General features: G+C 39.1%; 1 protein-coding gene and 1 long non-coding RNA gene across 2 annotated transcripts; one reads left to right on the forward strand and one right to left on the reverse strand.

The window, feature by feature from the left end:
* Positions 1 to 1,680: 1,680 nt before the first annotated feature.
* Positions 1,681 to 21,063, reverse strand: AQP1 (aquaporin 1 (Colton blood group)). Its single transcript, XM_035554369.2, has 4 exons — positions 20,586 to 21,063; positions 5,588 to 5,752; positions 5,093 to 5,173; positions 1,681 to 3,579 (listed from the first exon to the last, which is right to left on the reverse strand). Exons 1-4 carry the CDS (start codon positions 20,973 to 20,975, stop codon positions 3,400 to 3,402), a joined length of 816 nt encoding a protein of 271 aa, XP_035410262.1. The 5' UTR covers positions 20,976 to 21,063; the 3' UTR covers positions 1,681 to 3,399.
* Positions 18,746 to 22,138, forward strand: LOC126913185 (uncharacterized). Its single transcript, XR_007707834.1, has 3 exons — positions 18,746 to 19,123; positions 21,371 to 21,453; positions 21,561 to 22,138. It is a non-coding gene; the product is annotated as an uncharacterized LOC126913185 (long non-coding RNA).
* Positions 22,139 to 22,765: the final 627 nt, after the last annotated feature.

Consider the following 22,765-nt stretch of genomic DNA (forward strand, 5'->3'; position numbering starts at 1 on the left):
GAAAACACTGAAATACTATGAGAAACTCTTTATTAGTATTATTGTGTTATTTTAAATTTTAAAAACATTAAGCTGTGAATTGTGACTGGTGCAGCTGGTGGATATGGAAAGACAATGGAAGCTTCCTGGCTTATTGGCTGTCATTATGTTATATTTCAATCGCCTTTCTTTCCTTGCATGTGTTAAAAGTCGATGCAGAGTCAAGCAGTATGAAATCTAAAATTAAATTGCCACAGTTACAATGGGGAGGTGGAGCACGTATTTACTTCTAAAGATAGATGACTAAAGTTAGGATCGATATCTTCCTAGATTGTGTATAAAATCAATGGAGTGGCAAAGGTTCCTCCAGAAGTTAATACAAAGCACTTTGCTTAGGCTTCTTCTAAACTGTCTTGTGTTGGAACATGTAAGAACCAGATGATCCTTGGTTCCTGAAGGTCAGGAACTATTAGTGCATACATAATGGGAGCTCTTTTAAACAACTCTGTTCCAGGCTTCCCCTTGACTCCAGGGAGATTTTGCTGAGTTTCTGGGTGACCTCCTGTAAATACATTTCTCCACTTGACATTTGATAGTGGGTTTCGATACTTGCTGCTTCATGTTTTTAATTCCTTTTCTGGGTATCCTCCAAATATTTTAATGTATACTGATAACTTTTAAGTGTGCTTGTGCAATACAAAGCAAAACCATTTGTGCTAGGAGTGGGGAGACCATTAGTAGCTATGGCGTTGTATTGTTTAGAAACTACTGTTCTCAAGTCAGGATCTAAGTACTACAAAAGCACTTTATGTGAGCAATTAAGGTTTTCCTTCTTTAAAAAGAAGGAGTGTGGGGGTGGGGATTAAGACTGGAATTCTGCTGTAAAGTGTTTTCACTTAATTTCCAGGATCTTTGGAAACATTTTCACTGTGAATAAATATACCAACAAATCACACATCATTTACCTTGCCCTATTTTTTTAGTCTCTTCACTAGCAAAGTAGTTATTGTATATCTTTGCTTCTATTTCCTTTATTACCAGGATGATCATAAACAGCAGCTAGAGCAGTGAACGTGACATAGGTTTATTACAGACCTAAGACAATGGCAATATTGCTTGTCTTCAATGTTTTGTATCTTGAGGGGGTAGAAAATACTCCAAGAGCATTTCTTTGTGCATGAAGTAGACTAAAGACCAAATTGTGAATCTCACACTTTTACCATTAGTATAGGCGTTGAGTTAGAATCATATTATCATAGAATATGCCAAGTTGGAAAGTACCCACCAGGATCGTAGAGTCCAACTCCTGGCTACACATGGAACCACCCCAAAATCAGACTGCATATCTGAGAGCACTGTCCAAACTCTTCTCAAACTCTGGCAGGCTTGGTGCCATGACCACTGTCCCGGGCAGCCTGTCCCGGTGCCTGACCACCTCTGGGTGCAGAACCTTCCCCTAACACCCAGCCTGACCCTCCCCTGTCCCAGCTCCGTGCTGTTCCCTTGGGCCCTGTCGCTGTCCTCAGAGAGTAGAGCTCAGCGCCTGCCCTTCTGCTCCCCTCATGAGGAAGCTCTACGCTTACAGGTGGGCACTTGGAAAATGCTATAGCAAAGGAAACTGCATTGTGTTACAGAGCAACATAAAAAGCAGGAATCATGAACATTTCATGTGTTAGAACAACTGATTTTGTTTATTTTTAAACCACCCCAATATCCAATCATGCTGTATTTACATTGACAATACACGGGATAAGACACCAAAAGTAAACATGAAAGATAAAACACATTCTGTTTCAGTTTGCTGGTGTTTCTTCTTCTTTTTTTTTTTTCTTTTTTTTTTTTTCTTTGTACATTTGCTCAACTCAATGAAATGATCCAACTTATATGAATTCCCATGTCAACCCTCTCTCAATTCCCATTTCCATACTGTCTCTATCAGGAGACACTCATCATATTACGTCTGGGGTGCTTGTCTGAATGGTTAAGTGTGCAGTTTTTATATAGGTTTCTCTGGGTCTCATTTCTTATGCAAAATGGTTTAGTGCAGAACAAGTATATCAGCACCTATCTGCTTGACCTATATTCTATAGTTAGTATGTAAGACCAGCTACTGCTATGGGTTACTCAGGAAATCAAAAGTAGCACACACACAAAAACAAAAACAGAAAATAGTCTTCCACATTGTTTAGAGTGTTAGTTTTCTTTACATTTCCAGTGTCATTTATTTTGCTAAGCACTTCTGCATTTATTTCCACTTATCTTCTGCTCTTATTTTCTTACAAAACTGTATACTAAACTTTCTGTATAAAACATTTATATAAACATATATATATATATATATATATAAAACCAAAAGAATGACCCCCAAAATGGACTTACACACAGGTATGCATTTATCACTCTTTAGAAAATATACTGTGTGTATATCTATTAATTGTCCCTGAATGTCATAACACTGGCTATTAAAATGGGGTCAGAAAGAAAGGGGATTTTTTTTTTTATCCTGTTTCTTTTCGAATGTAGAGTTAAATTACTAAAAACAAGCAAAAGCAGGACAGTCACAGGAACAATCATGTCCTGTTTATGTATCAGGACCATGCTGTTCCTGGTGCTCTTGTTACTATTACTTTCCAATTTAATTTCTAGTTATTACTTCCCAGGAATTCATATATCTATACATTTTTTGGTCATATATTCTCTCTCTTCACAATGGGCTGGATGCAGGTTCAGAGAGGATGAAACACTGGAAAATGTAAATAGATCTGGGAACTCTGAAGGTTCTTGTTCTGCTCAACAACATTTCTGGTCCACTTTCTTGAAGATTATCAGTCATTTAGAAAATTATGGTTCGCTCTACATAAGGAATAGTTATTAGTGGCTTTTTCTTCCAAAAAATGCTTCTGGAAAATGATTAGAGATTTTAATTATTTATTTTTTATAAGCACAGCTGACACTAGATACCAGCCTTGCATGTCTGTATAAATACATTTTTTTTTCTGGTACGAAACCCCTATTATTGGTACAGATGGCTCTTTGTCCTATGTATTTATTCTTTCAGCAAACAGACTTCTTATCAATACTGCATGATGTGCTGGGAGAACTGGCCACACTAAATACACCAGCTAATTTGGTGGTGGTGAGGGAAGGGTTAAAATTCAACCCAATTTATTTAACTCATGCATAAGTGTCTAATGAATTCTTGGCCTGTAGACTTCACAATTGGATAGCCCCAGGTATGAAAGTGTTATTAAGACTGGGGGCAAAAAATGGAAAACCATATTGAATTAAAAAAAACAAACAAATAAACAAAAACCAACAAAGTACTTCTTGCTGGTTTACAAAAAGTCTATAACACTGATAAAATCTTCAGAAACCAATGTGCTCCCCCCTCCCCCCCCTCCCCTTTCCCCTTGTCCTTCTTTATTTTGGCTTCATTTCTACTCTGGAGTTCATATCATCTCCTTCCAGATCGTACTCTTCTACTTGGCCACTGGTCCACACCTTCACTCGGTCGGTCAGGTCGCTGCTTCTGGGTGCCAGGATGAAGTCGTAAATGAGGGCAGCACTTGCTCCTCCAATGATTGGGCCAACCCAGAAGATCTGGAACATAGGTCCAAGCCCAGTTAGTACATCAGGTATTAATGCATTTGAAGCTGTTCTGAAAATCTCCTCTGAAGTTTTTATGCATATTTCCAGTGAACACATGAAAAGTATAGGCTGTCACTTGAATATTTCCGTAATTACATAGGAAAGAAACTGGGAATTTCTTACCCTGAATTGAACAGACCCAGAGATGGACACCTGTGACTATGCTATCAACACCTGGTATTTAAAATTATGTATCTATTGGTAAAACATCACTGTTGCTCAAGGTATATTTGGCAGGGAGAGGGGGAACAATTTCTAAAAGTAGCAAAGGTATTGGATTCCTTTCTCACAGTAACCTTCAGTGATACTTAGGTGGATTAGAAAGTAATACTTATTGAGGATGTATTTAGGGGTTTAATTTGCTACTAGCTACTATTTAGCTAGTGATATGCCACGAAAGGCAAACAAAGTTTGGAAGGAGAGGTAATGAAAATGTTTTAGTAGATAGGTTGAATTTATTAGAAATAATGGATAGTTTTGAGGAATCTATACAGCCAAAGAGGTACTGGGTCTGAAAACGTTTTCTTTATTCAGCAATATCAGAGGTTTGATATGAATTACTACCTCTCCTTCTTTTTTACTCTCTCTCTACAAAGGCAAATATTTTTTCCACACATTTCTGAAAATATTAGCTACTTGTTTAGCAACAGTATCTTAGTTTCCCAATAGAAGTGTTTAAGAGGGAGATAATGACAACATTTCAACAGTGTCCTCATTTTGTGTGTTTTAATCTTTAAATTAAAATGGCTTCCATATCCAAAATTTCAGAACTATGCTGTACTACCACTGGACTTCCATGAATTCTTATGCAAATAGCTACCAAAATGAGTAGGAGAATTGAAACAAACTAAATTTTAAATATTCAAGAACACATGCTCATTTAGGGCCTTTATATTAGCCTGCTTTATTCAGTTTTATTGAAATAAGCAAATTTTCATGAAGTTCCTCATTTTAAGCACAAGGAATAATTGTAAAATCTATAGTGTTTTCAGTGCACTTATCCGTGGAAGTTCATAAGCAAACACTTAACATTAGGCAGATGAACATTTTATTAGGTTTCAAATATTGGATGATCCACTTCAGTTTATAAATGTGTTTAGGAGCCTTCCTAAATTAGGTTTGACTGGATTAAGCAGTAACAACTTGCAAACTCCATTTAAACAATATATGCTCAATACAGGATTCAGTATAACGAGGCTTTAAAGTTTAAAATAAGTTAAATAAATAAATAAATAAATAATGGGAAATAACCAAATAATATCAGCTGTATTAGTTTGAACATACAAATTCAGCTTGAGGAATTATCAGTCTTCTTAGTGAGGAGTAAAGGAGATTATTTTTTTAAATGAAATAGAAACAGCAGTTCACCAACTCAGTGTTAATGATGTAGATTTAAATGTTTCTGATTTTGAAGGTTGTGTATATGCAGAATCTCTTCTGAGCTAAACTAATTTCTTCAACTTACCCAGTGATTTTCAAAGTTGTTAGCAATCAGTGCTGAGCCAAAAGATCTGGCTGGATTAATTCCACATCCAGTGTAATCAATCTAGGAGTTGAAAAGAGAACCAGTAGTGAGGTACTGAGGCACATGTGGCATCTTCATTACACAGGAGACTAAGCAGCTGTCTACAGAATGGATCAGATGCACACAAGAGCTTCATTCAATCCACCCACTTTTACTCAGAAAAAGGGGGAAAAACTTTGCCACATCACTGTCCCATCCCAACAGGGAAACAGGTCCTAGTGCAGTGACTCCTTCTCACAAGTGTTCAATCTCAGCACTTATAGCCACAGCTGCATGGCTCAAGGGAGCAGGGCCACAAGTGTTGCAGAAACAGGGTCAGCCTCTGAAGAGGAGGGAGAAGGATGAAAGTACCATGTTGCCCACCATCTACCTGCCTTCACTGGCCCGTCTTGTTGTGGAACATTGCAGGTATCAACTGTGAGAGCTAAAACTTACAGCAAGAAGGTGTCCCAGGGCAACAGAGAGACCAATGGCCAGAGGTGCTGATCCTGAGACATCAGTCCTTCTCCGGTCTGTGGTAGCAAGGACGCACAAAACCAGCTGGAGGGTAGCGATGATTTCAATTCCTAGTCCTTGGCCTGCATTGATTCCATCTGAAAGCTGTATGGAGACAAGAAGGAAAATGTCAGCTGATATTCCTATCTGTCTTCAACCAGACATCAAAGTTTCAGGGGATCTGTTGTCTTAATAGGAAACACATGCTACTGTACATGAGGGTACATGTAGCCAGCTTTTGCTGTTGATATAACAAGGTTGTTGCACCCAGCCAAGGTGAACACTCGGCCACTAGACACAATGAGAACATAGCTGGTGTACGTGTGAAAGACAAATGAGTCAAAGATTTGCCTTCAATAGAGTTTACCCATAAAAATGAACTCTAGTGTCATGACATTTATTCATTGCTTCTAAGAATGAGGATGTTGTGGTCAGGTTAAACATTGCTTAACTTGACTTTGGCAACGATTGCCAAACAAACATGGGCAGGAGGTGGAAGAGACAAATAGAGTAAGAAAGGTGCATAGCTCTGGGTAGCTTGAAGAAGGTACCTATCTCTGTTATTTACAAGTGACATTAATCGTTTTTCCTCCCACCACTATTTTCTGCTGTTCAGTATGAACTCTTCAGAACAAGGACTTCATGTGGGCAATTCCCTGCAGAATGCAAGCACCACGAGTAGATTTTCTCCTGAATATTAATTCACCTATACTGTGATTCAGTTGCCTGAAAATATGCATCTAATGCCATTTGAAACACCCAGGGATGTGCATGGTGTTCATGTGGGACTAGCAGATGTGACACAGGAGACCAAAGGTATCTAAAATGGCTCTAGAGGCCAGTGTTCAGGCAGCGTATCTCTAAACTTGGTTTGGCAATGAGCACAGTCAATGGGGATGAGCTGCTCAGCAGATGAAACGTAGGTGATCATTTCAGAGTCAACTGAATAGCTTTGTCCTTTATTGACTATATTTTCTGGATCACATCTGACTACAACAAGAGCTTTAAAACAACATATACAGAGACTAATTTTGTGTGTATCTTAGACCTGAACTGAATCCGACCCAATTTCTTTGGGAGTCAGGGAAAAAAATCCACAATACAGAAATCCTACAGGGCTGATGGAGGAAGCAATTCAGTTTCTTAGTGAAGTAAAGCCAGCAAAACTCACACTGTCAGATGTAGATATTCCATCTGTGTTATTAATCATGGAATCAGTAGAGTTTCTTAATAATGTAAATTTTGTAGAATGTATGGAAGCCACAGTAATTTACATAAATGAACATTAAACAATAGAAATTTCGTATTTCAGTAGTACTGTTAGAAACTTGTGCTTAACAAGTAACTATAAATGTAATGATATAACAGGTTTGAGTTCTGCTTCTAATCTCTATATTCACTGGCATGCTAGTTAAGACAAGACAAGCATGTATCTGAGCTGAATAAATTGTTGTTAAGCAGAAGTAATTGCATTGCATGGATCGGATAAAACATGAACTTGGACAGAGGCCAGATAAACTGAGAATGTGATTGACTCAGTGCAGGAAGCAAGCTCTACAAAATTTACACTCAAGAATAGTGCTATCAGTAGGTTATCCCATCTGTCATAGCCTCTGCACAAAAAATTGCAAGGTCATACATAACAAAAACATAATTACATGTTATTTTGATCTGCATAGAGTAATGAAAGTACGGGAAATCATGATTTATTTTTTTTATGGTTTTACAACATAATTTTTCTAAAACTAATCTTTGAATAACCTTAAAACATAAGGATGATTAGCTGAACTCCTTCGCTTTCCACCTTTGCTATTCACTTTTCTTGTTTCTTCTGTGTAACAAAGGATAATATCAAATTTCTAACACTGGAAAATACTGCCTGAGTCTTCAGCTAACGTAAATCTGTTTAGATACATTATAAACAGTGAAAATATATTGATTTTGGCAATCAGAAGCATAAATATTTTTATATCTTTTTATTTAATATGTAGAACTGAATTAGAAGCAGTTTGTCCACATAAAAGGGAATTTTTGTTGAAATGACGGTCATTTTGGTTCCTTCAGTCTCTATGCAGTAGAAACTAAAATCAATTGATAAAACTTTCAACACAAGACTATGTGTGAGAAATAAAAATTTGTCATAAATATGTACATATAACCTGGCAGTGAAAATGACATGTTCCAGAAATCTATACTGAACACCTGATAAAACACTAAATTAGTATTCTATTACTTCTGCCATAACCCTTTTAAAATAATCACTTTATTTGCTGCAAAGACAGTGGGATTTGTGAATCAACAATCTAGTCTTCAAACACATCCTACTGATATAAAAGAATTTGTACTATACACTCTGGAAATTCCTATCTCACGTTCAGAGGGCCGAATGGTCAATATTAAAAGGCGAGTATGTTTGCAAATGAGTGAGTGATATACAGATTCCCCAAAGTGGATATGAAACTAGGATTTACTCCATTATAACGCAACCATTAAACCCGAGAGAGTCTAGATCTGAGATGTGACGTGTTCATGTTAGTATTTGAAAAGACCTTGGCATCTGAGATGATTAAACACTGACCTATCATAAGTTTTTCCCTTTGCTTTGAAGGGCTTCAAGAAAAGAAGAAAGACAATAAGAGCAAAATTACACTTTCAAAACCTGTGATAATCCTTATCTTTGAGAGGCGGAAATCATAGTCTTCCTTTCCCTGCAGGAAAACACATCCTAAGGTTGACGTGACTTGAGGTCATTCTCCTTGCTAATCAACAGTTATTGATGGGCTGTGTGGAATCAAATAAAACCTGGAAATGTCATAGGAAACCTTTTGCTTTCCTCTAGCATGTAATTTTACGCAGCCTGCCAGGGACATAAGATTACCTTGTGAGAGCAAGAACTCTGGGCTGTGTTCCAAAACACTGCAAACTGAGGCAAGCCTCGGATGTCCTCATTTGCTGTGGTTTGTGGATATGCAGTATTTAAGTATATTATCACAGATGTTGGTTATTTGCCTACTTGTCAGAGCTATAGTGTCACTACAGCAGCACCCTGGACCTATCAGGATACAGTAACACAAGGAACATCACGCATCTTCACCATACTAACCATATCCCAGCATAACATGAGAAGTAGGAAGGTGCATTTCCTGATATTCCCATAACCAAGGAGAGGTGTCAAGTTAAAATGAACATATATATACATATGCATATATTTATATTTGTATAGTCCTTGGTCACAGTAGATTTGTAAGGGTTACCCAGATAACAGATAGAGGTTGGACTACGTGATCTTAGAGGTCTCCTCCAACCTAGATGAATCTGTGATTCTGTGATTCTGTGATTGCAGACACCTGTCTACGTAAGTCTATAAAGATAACAAAAGTAACTATCAGCTACTTGTATTAACATTTAGTATTCTTTTATTGAATATATCCTGAATTTAAGGTGACCATATCTCTGGTTCTTAAATAGATATAATAATGTCTTGAAACATAAGATGAAGTCACCTCTACTGTAGTGTTGAAGTGAAGGATTCCTTTTCCAGTGTCCTGTACCCATACTGCAATGACTTGCTGTGCTGTATTAGTAGGCAGCTTACTGGTGGTCACAACAAGGTAAGTGGGCAGGGCTGACACTGCTTTTGCCCTTGATATATCTGTGGGGAAATCTCTGGCCTCTTCTCACCTTAGGCCAATAACCCTCACATGCTTTGTATTTTGGGTGATGCTCATTAAGGTTGCAGAAAAAAATGTCAGAAGACAGGAAACAGCAGATTAATTCCCAGCCCCCTTCATGCTTCGGATTTGTGACAAATTCAATGCTTTAAGGAACTAAATCTGCTGTAAGTGAATAAAATGAAATGTAGAAGCCCACAGTGATCTCCAACAAAATTTCCGTACCATAGGAGGCAATCCAGTCCTGTACGCCTTTGTGTTCACATTAATTGTTCCACTGAAATTCATTTCTAAATCACTCGATTATTTTGGCAAGAGAAGCACCAGAAACATACCCAAAAAGTGGGTTACATTATTGGCAAGATCTGAGAGTTATATGTAGACATAAATATATCTGACTGGCTGAATCACTCTCTTGTCTGCAGTAGCTTGCACTGAGTAATTTTCTTTTGACTGTAATAGCGCCCAGACCACATGCAGAAGCATACATGTAGACAACCATAGTGAGGTGCATCCTTCTGTGAGCTGAATCCCACCATCACAACTTTTACCTGAGTTCAGTGTGACATTAGATAAGTTAGTGGGAAAAAAAAGTCCGCTGGAATTTGCTAAATTTATAGAAATCACACATCATTCAGAAAGCTTCTGTATCCCAAGCTGAATCTGGTTGGAAGCTAAGGAAAATACTCAGGGCATACTGAACCTTTCTTTGCTGCATTACTAGAGATAGGGATGAGGCAACTTTTTCCCATTCAAAGACTAGTTTTATCTGATAATGCAGCTGTTGCCCTAGAGCAATCTGGTTTGAATGTAGTTCTGACTCTGCTTTGAGCAAGGGGCTGGACTGGTGACCTTCTGAGGTCCCTTCTGTCTTGAGCTATCACATGAGAGACCTCAGTTTTTTGGCCCTGTGGGAAAAATTGGGATAGGATTGTCTCACCTCTGCTGTGCCTCAGCTGAGTTAATGCACAGTTAGTGACATACATAAGTAGTGGAGGCACAGCTGGTGGATCAATGACTGTGAAGGCTCTGCACGGATATAGTCCATAACGGTGAGTGAGCCAAGAAAGAGGTAATATTGTGAGGACTATTAGACCTGAGTGCAAAATTTAATGAAAAATCATTATCCAGTCATGACTATGAAAGTAACTACTTGAGATGAGCACCTGCTTTTTGGTCGGAGGAAATGTGTAGCAGTCACATTGCTTCCATTTCTCTACAACATCAGACAGTTTTGATTTATTTGTGACTGGAACTGCAGAAGCTTCTTTCTCATAAGTGCCCTTAGCTGCCATGTTTAACTGACTGCCTTCCATATATTCAGGCAACAATATGGGCAAACTAATGGTATGTTTTCTCTCTGTTTCTTTGGTTTTTTCTTCTTTTTTTTTTCCTTTTTTTTTTTTTTTTCCAACATGATATTTATTAGTTGTCTGCCTTCAAGAGAAACAGGGACAGGAAATTAAACTGGCCCAAGGTAAACCCAACTGTGTACTTCACGAGTGGCTTCATATTTTTCTCATTAGAAATAAAATTATATCAAATTCAAACCTGTTTCCCATTATACGGATAAGACAGTTTGTTATGCAAGGTGGTTTCATCATGTGATGCTATGCCTGCCCCATTTCATCCAACAAACTCTTAGCAATGGATTGTATCTTCTGGAGTCGAGCTTACTTTCATATAACAGGGATTATTTTCTCATTATTCCTGAAAAATGGTAGGCCTCTGGAAATGCACAAATCTATTTTTCGGTAGGGAAATGTCAATTTTCTCCATCCTTATGAAACACTTCACTGCAAGTCATGCTGGTTAATGCTTTTTTCAAGAGAGAAAAATGAAACCAAAGCCTCATAGCTATATTGACACATATAACAACACTGTTGGCTGGGCCTTCTCTCCTTTGAATATCCTAGCCATCCCCTGTGTAAGGCTATCTTTTGGAGAACCCCAGCAGCAGTATGTCTGGGACATAATAATAAGAGTGTTGTGGACCAGTTATGAATTTGCTACCTTCAATAAAAGTGTTTTTAATACTCATGCTGGGAGAACTATGTTCTTCTGTCCACAAAATAAATAAATAAATAATAAAAAAAATTTAAGTAGCAGTGTTGCAGTAAATAATATCTTTATATTAGACAGACCTCTTTCCTTGTGTGCTGAACTCAAATAAACAGCCAACAATTTGCACCAGGCCTGATGTTTTCAGTATTCCAAGTTATTTGCTTATTTCTGACGTGACAGACTTTTCTCTTAAAACAATATTTTTGGCATCTTCCTCAACCAAATCTGAATCTACTTCCTTGGCTATATTTCTTTCTGACTATTCAAAAAATAAATATATATACATACATACATACATACATATATGTATAAATAATCTGTCTTCCTATGTTTTATTCTTGTAACTTAAAATTTCCCATCTTTGATTTTCCTTATTTTTCTTAATAAGAAAAATTATTCATGTGAGTTTAAATGGTTCATGCTCTCTTCTTCATCCCTTAATTGGAAATATTAATTATGCTTTTTTATACCAAACTAACATTTAAGTGTTTAACTAGGCAGTTATTTAACACAATGTTCTTTAAATGTAATCTCAGAAATTAATCTTCCGACTTCCCTTAAAACTGCCAGTCATTTTGTCTGACTCTTCTCATTCTTTCAGCTCCAGGCTCCATCATGAAAATAACTTGGTAACTCCTGTCTGGATGACACCCCTTTCTCCTGCTGGAAGGGTATTCCAGAGCTCCATATATATAAGCCTTGATTTAACTGACAGTCAAAATGTATTCTGAGACTTTATCTGTTTAACTACAGTTATTATCTTCTCTCTTTGCAATTTAATAGTATTGCTCTGAAATGGATGTTTCTCTACAGTTATTATCTTCTCTCTTTGCAATTTAATAGTATTGCTCTGAAATGGATGTTTCTATACTCATTGAGTGTTAGGGATTCAGAGGGTAGAAAAGTCACATTTCTTTAATAAGCAGAGTCAGGTAAAGATCTAAAGAGTTTCACTTAAAGTTATGCAACAGGAGCACTCAGATGAAGCTGCTTATGAAGCAAAGGATTTGCTTTGGATCATATCCTAGATCAACAATAGAAGCATTTATCAGAACCTAAGGACAAAACATATTGTCCCCTGCTAGATTATCCTTCCTATAAATACAGCCTTAAGAGCTCTAGAGGGGGCACATTCAATTCCCAAAGCACAAATCATATTTTCCATTCTTTGGACAGCAGACACCCTCCAGGAACAAGACTAACCTTCCTCCCACCCTATCTTCAGGCTGATGAGAAACTAGCCAAGGCTTTGTCTTGCAGCAGCCTGGTATGCCATAAGGAGAAGAGTGATGGCTCCATTTATATTAAACGAGCACATAAAGCTTACATATGAAGCCAATGACAGACAGTAAAAGTCAATAGCTGTATAGGACTTTCATTTAGCACAGACAGTTGGAGATGAACCACTTGTTTAACTGTCTCATTTGCACTTTTACTTTTTGATGTGACTGTGGGAAAATTTCTCTGGGAAATGTTGTTGTTGTTCCTGAGAAGTATACTACTTCTATTCAGAGGATAAGGTGATTTTTTTTTCTTTACCCAGCCAAACACAAGTAAGTAGTTTATTTTCACTAATACATTTGAAGCATTTATTTATACCAGTAATCTATTTGTGATCTCCTGTATTGTCAGCCAAGAAGGAGATGGTGTTTCAATAGGGAATTGAGGGCATATCTGAATTTTGAGTTTTATACAATCTACTTTTCAAAGTTGTTACTGGAACAACTATCTAGATTTGCACAAACATCACAGTGTGGTTGTTGGCAGTTGCACCAAAGCAATATTCATTTTATACTTCTAGACAAACACTACAGCCAACCTGTGAAATTTTCAAACTTTCCAAGTCTGAGGTAGTTTATACAGTCAGTCTTGTGAAGAGCATTCAAGACCTGGTATTTCCATGGAGTTAAAATACAGCTCTGGATATATGCACTGGACTTCAGAAATTAGGGGAACAATTCCAGCTCCTTCTCCACCTTGTTCATCAAGAGTCATATCAATGGAAGGAATAGGGGCCAAGCTTGACTTTATTCGTTCCTCAGTTTAAATGCAGTCATCATTAACTTCAAGGGAAGTTTTGTGAATGTGTGTAAGGAAACATGTGCCACTGTTCTGCTTTCAAAGCATTCATTGACTTCTCTTGGCACAGAATTTGTCAAGAGCCTGGAAAAGTTTGGTTTTCTGTGGTACCTCTCAGTGGTTCCTGGAGAAGGGATGCACAGGACTCTACCAGGAAAGTACACAAAGGATTTCTTGGCTCCTTTCCTATCCTCAAATGCCAAAAGAGAAACCCCTTGCAGACTTTTCAGCACACATTTTTGCCCTCCTGCTGTTTAAAGAGTTTTCTCCAGGATGCCTGCCAGGCTCTGTATATTTGATTTAACAGGTTAATGCTGTGCTTTAACCTCACATATCATTGACATCAGCGGAGCTGCAGCAGTTAAATACCAACACCAGCTTTGGCTCTGAATGCCAGAAAGAGTAGTACTTTCCCATCATGTTGTATATTAATAAACGCACAGAACCACATGCTGCTCCCAGCCAGGAAAACCTCCAGGAGACATTCACTTGCTCCATGGCATTATTATTACATTATTCCAGAGGCACTGAGGAGCACAGCCACAGCCTGATATCCCGTTGTGGCAGATACCATGTCAGCCCACAATGAAAAGGCTGCCTATACCTCTGCATGTTTCTAATCAAAAAGCAGCAATTTAAACGCAGGAGAATACAGAAACACAGACACATAATATACACATAGTTTGCTATTCATGAAGTTATGCATTGGTGTAATAGTTTGGTCTAGTTTCTTTAACTCTGGAACACAGATTTTTCTAAGAATAAAGATTTCTTCAACATTTTTAATTATGATATCAGGTAAAGATCTCTCTGTTATTGAATACTCCCTATTAAGCTAGAGGATGACAGATAAGCAAGAATGTACTATTGCTGTAAAGAAAACAGGCAATTTCCTCTTGAGAAAAACAGGAAATTTTAAAAGGCATATTTTTTCTTCCTTTAGTAGTTGTGATCTGGTTCGGTATCCTTGTTTTTAAAAATGTTTCTCTTAAAGGTAGCTATAATACAAACCAGATAGTGACATTTTTTAGGACTAAAGAAATGCTATTCTCAGCCCACTCAAAGGTCCAAATTATCTACTGAAGTATATGAGCCCTGCTACAATGACTTATATGTTGTTTTTACCACCACAAATTTGAATTAATCTCATCTGAAAAATCCCTCTATCTATCTATCCATCTATCCAGCCAGCTTTCTCTGGTGTGTGAGAGCATGTTCAGAGATAGATGTGCATACTGATACACAAAATATCCAAATATATATGGCATAATACATAGAGTGCCAGGGAAAGGAAAATAATTTTAACTATTTATTCACCAGTCAGGAAGGATGGTGGAAAAATGAATTTCCTTCTTTGTCATACTTAATCTTACTTAGTTTGACAGCCAGTCAAACACAGAAAAAAAAAAAAAAAAGGGCCAAAAAAAAAAAAACACAACAAAACAAGACAAAACCAGCATGAATTAATTTGAATTACAACATTAACCAATCAACCAAATTAATATTGTTTTAGGTCTGATGCAAATCATCATTTTAAAACCCTCTGTGCACACTTTTCATTGATTTCTATCATTTCTATTCAAATAGGACCTTAATTAATGCCTGCAGAGCATTTTTCAGACAATGCACAATCAACCTTAGATCCTCCGGACACGGGCCCTGTTCATGGTGTGAAACCCACTTCGAACCACTCTACTTTAGCTCTTTAATAAGATTTAGAGCGATAACCCCTGTTATCACCAAAGGTACTGGAGGATGAGTGATAACCATCAGTTTTAAATCCCAGCCCAGATGTTTCTGCTTTGTCTGGGCGAGCTTGTTAGAAAGCAGCCATGACTATGGCAATTTCTGAGCAGGTGCCTTTCCTGTGTCCCACCTCTCCGGCATGGTGTGATTCCCTACAATGCTGGCATGCCATAAAAGACTGCTGCTGCAAGATCGAAATTGACTAATGAGGTATTGTTTTGGTGCTCTTTGTTAAGAACTAAAAATCATGGACTAATCTCATGTACAGGAACCATTTAGAAAATGCAGCCGCTTCTGGTCCCATGCCGCAGCTTGAATGTCTAAGTACGCAGATGTCCCAGCACAGGCAAGTTTGGCAGGAGGACCCTAAATCTAATCAAAAACAGGGAGGTTGGAGGACAATGTCACGGAGAATGAGGCTGACAGTATGGAAACTTGAGGAAGACGCAGGACATAATGTGCATTGTAAAAAGGCGTCAGAAGGTTTTAATAAGCACAAGAGGTCAGGAACTCAGCTACTGTCTCATCCATCCAGCGGCATCTCTGGAACCACAATTCTCCATACTGACTCAGAGGAAAAGCAGCATCACTTACACAATTGTCCACTCACTCTGTCAAGCTCTCGGTTTATTTTGGAAGTTCTAACACTACAACCAGACTTTGCTTAATTTGAGGCTGGAGGAGAGCAGACTCAGAGGGTGTGGGCACAAAGGGAGGGAAATCACAAAGGGAAGCACTGAGTCATCAGCACCAAGCATGTAAGTCCTGCTCCCATGGTCAGAGGGCCATCGCTGGTTGCTTAGGACCAGATGTGGGGAGTCTGGTGATTCCTATCATCCATGATACCCCCTGAGGCAACTTTCCAAAGGATGGGAAAGATGTGAAAGAAAGGAGGCAGAGACACAATTGCACTGAAAATCCAGTGTTCAAGGAACAAATGGATTTCCACACTGCCGGAGTCGTATGTATGGCTATTCATCTGTCTTAAAAAAATAATACAGATCTCTTAATCTGCTGACCACAGATCTCTGGCTCTTCTAGAATGTTCTTCAGTTGCACAAATAACATTTGTTGGTCTATGAAGTGGTTCTGAAAACAGATTTCTTCTATTTGTTATTCTTGGTTGTTTTTCTTTTCTCTTTATCTACCCAGAGCAAAACTACCTTCAGGTCTGTTTTTCTTGCCTACAATTTTGATCCACTTGTAACTTTTAAAAAATATATTTTGTTTTATAAACTGCACGGCAGAGTATTTCAAACTGTGACCCATGAAGCTTATGGGGGCACATTTCTTGGCATTTTAATTAGTATACAGAAATACAGAAAGTACTTAAAATTATGAAATTGTAAAGCAATGTCTGCATTTTTCAAAGTGATTATTTTCACACAAAATTAACAACAACAACAACAAAACCAACCCTGAGATAAATAAATTTGCTCAACGTGCTTTTAATAGCCTGATAAAAGTTCTCAAGATAAACATTACTGAACAGCAAATATTGTGTTACCTTACAATACAGACATCTCCTCTCACCCGCCTTTTCTGCTTGAGCTCTTTGTTGGTCATTAATTGCCCATGATGAATAGTTTCTTCCATTACCCAAACTACAGATCTGTCCTCACTAGACAATAGCCAACTATGTTGGCAGATGAGTGCACTTTGGATCAGATTTTCTCTACTCTTACAGTTTTACGTAATGGAAATTTGTAAAATGTAGTAATCCAGTTGCAAAAAAAAATATATATATATATATATATAAATAAAATAAAATAAAATAAAATAAAAAAGATATAAGATGATGTAAGGAAAAATATTCAAATATTTAGAAAAACAAGAAACATTGCGTACTTTCAGCTTTTCCAATTCTCAAAGTTTTTACTTTGGCAGCCACACCACACCCAAAATATATGGGAAGTTGTGTCTTAACAGATTGAATAACCTAAGTACCTCTCTGAATATTGTCCAGAATTTCTTATTTAGAACCAGACAAAGTAATTAAAAAAAACCATTTCCATTGACTTCAGTGATGTTTAGATCAAACTCTTCATATGTGACCATTTTGTTTGTCTCTCAGGGTAAAACAGACCCTTATATTAAACATGTTAAAGGATAGTCCTGCTTTTTCCTGCTACCTTCTTTCTCTCCAGCATTGTACCTTCCATGTCTGTTGTTTGTGTTTCATTTGCTTTTATATCCCTTTTTACCTCTGAGCAGTAAGGCATGGATTCATCACTCTTTATTTCAGGTACTTAACAGAGGCTCCCAGGGCTGGAACCTCATCATACCAAGTTTTCTCTACAGCCAAGGAAGAGAGCAAGGTTTCTCTAGAGGACATCTGAGTGGATCTAAGAGCTGAAGTACCTTTATTTGTCTCTCCTTCTCTATGATGAACTGGAAAGGAACCTTAGAAATTGAGCTAATCACTTTGGCCCCTCAGTGCAGGTCCTACAGCTGGGCAGGATGAATCTAAGTGCAGGCATGCAGTCCCACCCAGCATCAGTGAGGACACTGGATAGCCACTGGCTGCACTAAATTGCTCCCAGCACAATTTTCCTGTCAGAAACACCTTTCCAAGGCCATGGCACTGTCAGAACAGAGGCCCCAGTCACACATATCCAAGCCCTCTTCCCACCCTTGCCAAAGAAACAACACTCCCTTCCTTTCTATTCTTTTTCTCAATAGTGAATCTATACCTCCTCTTCTACCAGAAGAACAAGAAGACAAAGTAGCTGGCAGGAATGCCAGCTCTGTCCCTCCCCTCCTTGTCCTCAGGTTAAAAAGCATGACAGGAAAGCCAATCTCTGTGGTTTCTCCCTATCCTCTGTTTGCTGAAGGAGGCAGCGTGCTGGGCTGCGATTCCAGGATGTGCCCCGTTGTGATCAGCTCTGCACAAGGAGAGGTGTCCTGCTGTTCTCCCCTGCTCTGGGCTCGGACCTGCTGCCCCCTTAGACCCTCATCTCCCCTCCCCAGGCAGTCCCAGCTCATCAGTGGGAAATGAATCGACGTGCTTTCCTCTCCAGTTCTCTCCTACAAAGGAAAAGAACAGCTGTTGCACTCCCCATCTCCTGGGAAGTCCCCCCCACTGCTCTTTTATCCAGAGCATTTAGAACTGGATGGGAAATAGAAAATAAAATAAATAAAATTAAATTAAAATAAAAACTCTGAGCATTTGACAATGACAAGCACTGAGACCAGGGCTTTTCACAATATTTGAGAACCATTTTATCCACTAATTCACAGAACACAGAAAGTGTTGCCAGATTTGTAAAATAGGCATGGTGGAGACTTACCATATGCTTCCTCTTACAGTAAAGTTTATGGTATTGGAAAGGATGAATTTAACTACATTCCAAAGGTGTTCCTAGAGGAAGGAAAAAGACTTCCACCCTCAAATGTAATTTTTGAGATTCAAGAAGTAGTCTCCTAGGCTTACCAAAATCAGTGACTCTACTGTTTTTCTCTTCTGAGGCGGCCTTGTGCAGAGCTCTGAATTGTACCTTTGTAATTTGGAGAATCACCGACTGAGGAGCACGAGGCTGGGGTGGTCACCTACACCCACTTTACAAACGGCCAGTTTCAAGGCTTCGGGATGGAGCAAGGAGCCAGCCATCAGCACTTTGTGGCAAGCAAAAAGGAAAAGCCCAAATGCAAATGGGACCTCCCGTGTTTAATGGCAGCTGGCAGTCAGACCTCTCGAGGAAACCACTTGGGCGGATACCCTGTCCCACACGGCCGAGCAGTTCCCCCTGCCAGTGGTTGAGAGGGAAAGATCACGTACCACACACACAGCCAGAGCCTTCTGGACTTAATAAAAAGATTCCCTCTTCTTCCCCAAAATGTTTTGGATTAACCCATCAACATTTCTGGTTTGATGGCATGGTGGGATCCCTGCAGGCACCAGGCTTCAGCAAGGGAGGTAAGCGGAAAACCCCCAGAGTGATAAAAGGGTGGATGATACTGGGCTACTCAGGAATGACCTCAATGTCAGCTTTTGTTTTCAAAAACTTCACTGCCTTATTTTTGGAAATAACTGTAATGCCACAGAATGCTAAAACATATATTTTTTTTCATCCTTTCTTTCTTTTTTTGCCAAAATGATTCCTGAAGAGATATTGTATTTGGAGCTTTATGTCCCAAATATCCCTGTGAAATCTAAGAGGCATAAAATTTCAAATAAGTTCAAGTTTCAAACTTCAGCCAGGAATATCCTGCAAGAAAGGGTCCACAGAAAAGACATGAAATACTTATTCTTAACAGAATCGGGTGAGATAAGTGACTGGAATGGAATTTCCACTTATAGCACTCCTCTATGTATTGCTGTGGCTGTAGGACCATCTCACTGACATCCACTGACAATGGGATGATTTAATGTTTAAAAGGGTAACCACCACTTTTGCTCCTGTTATGGTACAATGACAACAACAAAATGACAACATGTTGAGGAGGAGGAGCTGCAGGCAGGCAATTTCTGTGCAGCGTGACTGTCAATAGCTGTGAGCAGCTGGATGGGAGAGGGCTAAAACCTGTTAAATGTGGCTTCCTCTTTTTTTCTAGCCTTCACCTGAGAATTCAGTTTGTTGTTATTCTGTTTTGGTTTTTTTTTGGTGTTTTATTGTTTTGTTTTGTTTTGTTTTATTTTGTTTTGTTTTTTTTTCTTCCCCATTTTTGCACAGCTAAAGGAACAAAACAAAGAAAATGCAGCTGGGATTCTGTATCAGGCAGGATGTTAGCACTTTGCCTAATGCAACAGGTGATGCTCACACCTTTTGTGATAGAGTTTCTCCTGCTACCCATCTCTCTCACTGTTCCCATAGCTTCTTTCACTGCAGTCATCATCATCTTACACAAACCATTAATTAGGTATTGGAAAAGAGCCACATTCATAGAAGTGAAAATAACATTGATTATATACACATTAATCAGCATCATGAGCCAAAGGTGTGTTACCTGAGACCTACAGAAGAAGCAAAGGGACTCAGTCATGCAAGTCCCAGTGATTTCAATGTTAAATCGGTGTCAAAAGGCACGTTTCAGCAACATGGATGTACAAAATTGAACATAAGCAAAACTGTTAATGACCATAACGTCCTACAGCTCTGAAAAGGGGGTGTGGAGAAAGGACCGTCCCTATGACATCTCTTACAAAATAAAAGAATTAAGTAAGTGCTTAAATTGATAGCAGTGAATGCAACTACCCTAGATCCACCCTGGCATCAACCAGGACTGGACCCCCTGCTACAATAAGCAATTGGCTGCCTGAGCTCACCACCACACCACCACCACCACCCACATCCTCAGTAGCTTACAGGTGTTGCACTCACATTTCTACTTAAAAAAAATTAAAAAAAAAATAGGGGGAATAAAAGGTTTCTGCTTACCGCATTGAGCCCCAGGAGGTTGTTTGGGAGAGAGGAGGTGACTCCCGACAGAATAGCTGTGGCCACCACTGCCCCCAGGCACTGGGCAATGATGTACATGAGCGCTTTGAAGATGCTGATCTGGCAGCTCAGCAGGAGGCCCAGGGTCACGGCTGGGTTCAGGTGGGCACCGCTGATGTGGCCCACGCTTTGTGCCATGGTAGCGATGGATAACCCAAAAGCCAGTGAAACCTTCACGTTGTCCTGAGACCTCGTCGACGTTTTGTTGCCCACCACTGGGAAGCTAAAACCCAGAGCTGAGCCTATGCTGATAAAAATAAAGAGGCTCATGGCAAGGAACTCAGCCACCACTGCTCTCCAGAACATTTTCTTTTTGAATTCACTAGCCATCTTTCCTCTTTTTCTCTCTCCCCACCTCACTTTTCCTTCTCCTCTCTCCCTTCTCCTGCCTGATATTTTCCCTCTGAGGTCTGAAGAGAAAGCTGGAGAAAAAATACAGTCCTTGGATTATTTATAGGGCTTTGGGTGGTCTGTAGGAGGGAAGGGGTGTTGCACAAAAGGAGGAAAGAACATCTACATAGATGCTGACTGCTAGATTGATGTAAGACACTGCACGCTTGCCAAAGTTTTTCTTCCTTTTTTTTTTTTTTTTTTTTCCCCGCTCCCTTAACAGCCTTCGATCTCTGCTGTCGTTTTTAAGAGGCTTTTAAAAATCCTTGGAAAAGCCTTTAGGAGTGCCTCAGGAATTTTACCCTGACTTGTTTAACTTCTGTATCGTCATTCAGCACACAGATCGGAGTGAGAGCTTGTGCGGGATTTCTGTCTGAAGCTGGACTGAAAGGAAAAGAAGAGTTATCTGTGCAGGCTGGTAAGTTATTCACGCTCAGCTTCACTGGTGGCTGGTGACATCCGAAAGTAGTAAATAAAGCTGACAACTAAATCTGCACTCTAGAGATGGAAATATCTCTGTTTCAGTTGAAAACAGGTAGAAAAAGTCTCTTCTGCTGGCTCTGTGGAGACGTGGATGCATTTCTTGTGCCAAGCCTGACGGCTGTGTGGACAGACACACTATTGACACAGGCTAACACAAGCTGCTCTTAGCTGACTGATGGTAGGGATCACTTCTAATTCCTGTGACCGCTGTGTAAATCCAACATAACACCACTACAACTGGAAACTTTCTATAGATGTGATTTGGATGCTGAGGGACAGATATTTTTGTTTATTTTTTTAATTTACTTCATTTCTTCACTTTTTTTCATTCGGACACAGAGGTGTCTCAGGGTTTTTGCAAGCTTGCCCTCCTGCATCTCTTCTGATCAGCAGCAAAAAAGCCAATCTGGGGGCTTCCTAGCCCATGCCCTGCAGTGAAAGTACATCTAACACTGCTCTGCTGAAGGTCAGCTGCACTGGTGTCAGCGGGGAGACTGAGCCACAGGGCTGGACGGACACAGGGACAGAAAGGGAGAGCGAGGGAGAAGGGAAATTACATGCTTGGTTTTGCAGACAAAATGAATCTCCCAGCAGTGCCAGAATGTCCTCCGGAGCAAAAGGTCTAATCGCTTCTGGTTTTATCACAGCCGGACTTGTGTACATGCCTCAGATTAACCCCTGAGTTATCGGATCTCTGTGGGCTTTAGCAGCTGGAGTTACTCTGTAAGCCAGGGGGGTTGCTCTGGCTTCAAACTAAGCAAAATCTGATCCAGAGTCAGAAGCAAAGTCCCCAGGCACAAGTCCTTAAAGAAGAGCATTTCAAATCAGCCTACCTCTCTGCCTCTTTTTTTTTTTTTTCTTTTTCATTTACATCAGTGCAGTTGTGTCAAATTCTAAATTGTACTTAAATTAACTGAAAGCTTTTTCACTTGGGCAATAAGTCACTATGAAGATAAAAACAAATACACACCTGCATAAGAGTGTTTTTGTTGTTATTTTCTAAGTATATTCAGCTTTCAAAAGATGATTCAGATGCAAAGCTGAAAACTGCTTAAATAAAAATCTGGATGTCTGAAGCCTGTTGTCCCCAAGTTCTTATTCTTTCTAGTCATAAGATGTTTTTGACTTTCCAAATATCCAGTTTTATTTCATTCCGTTTTATTGTGCACTTACACAACAGCACTGTAGCAGTGGGGGGAAAAAATGTGAAGGAATGGGGACAAATTAATTATTAGTTTCACACTTCT

The sequence above is a fragment of the Cygnus atratus genome, chromosome 2, assembly GCF_013377495.2.
Source record: "Cygnus atratus isolate AKBS03 ecotype Queensland, Australia chromosome 2, CAtr_DNAZoo_HiC_assembly, whole genome shotgun sequence".
Classification (NCBI taxonomy): Eukaryota; Metazoa; Chordata; class Aves; order Anseriformes; family Anatidae; genus Cygnus; species Cygnus atratus.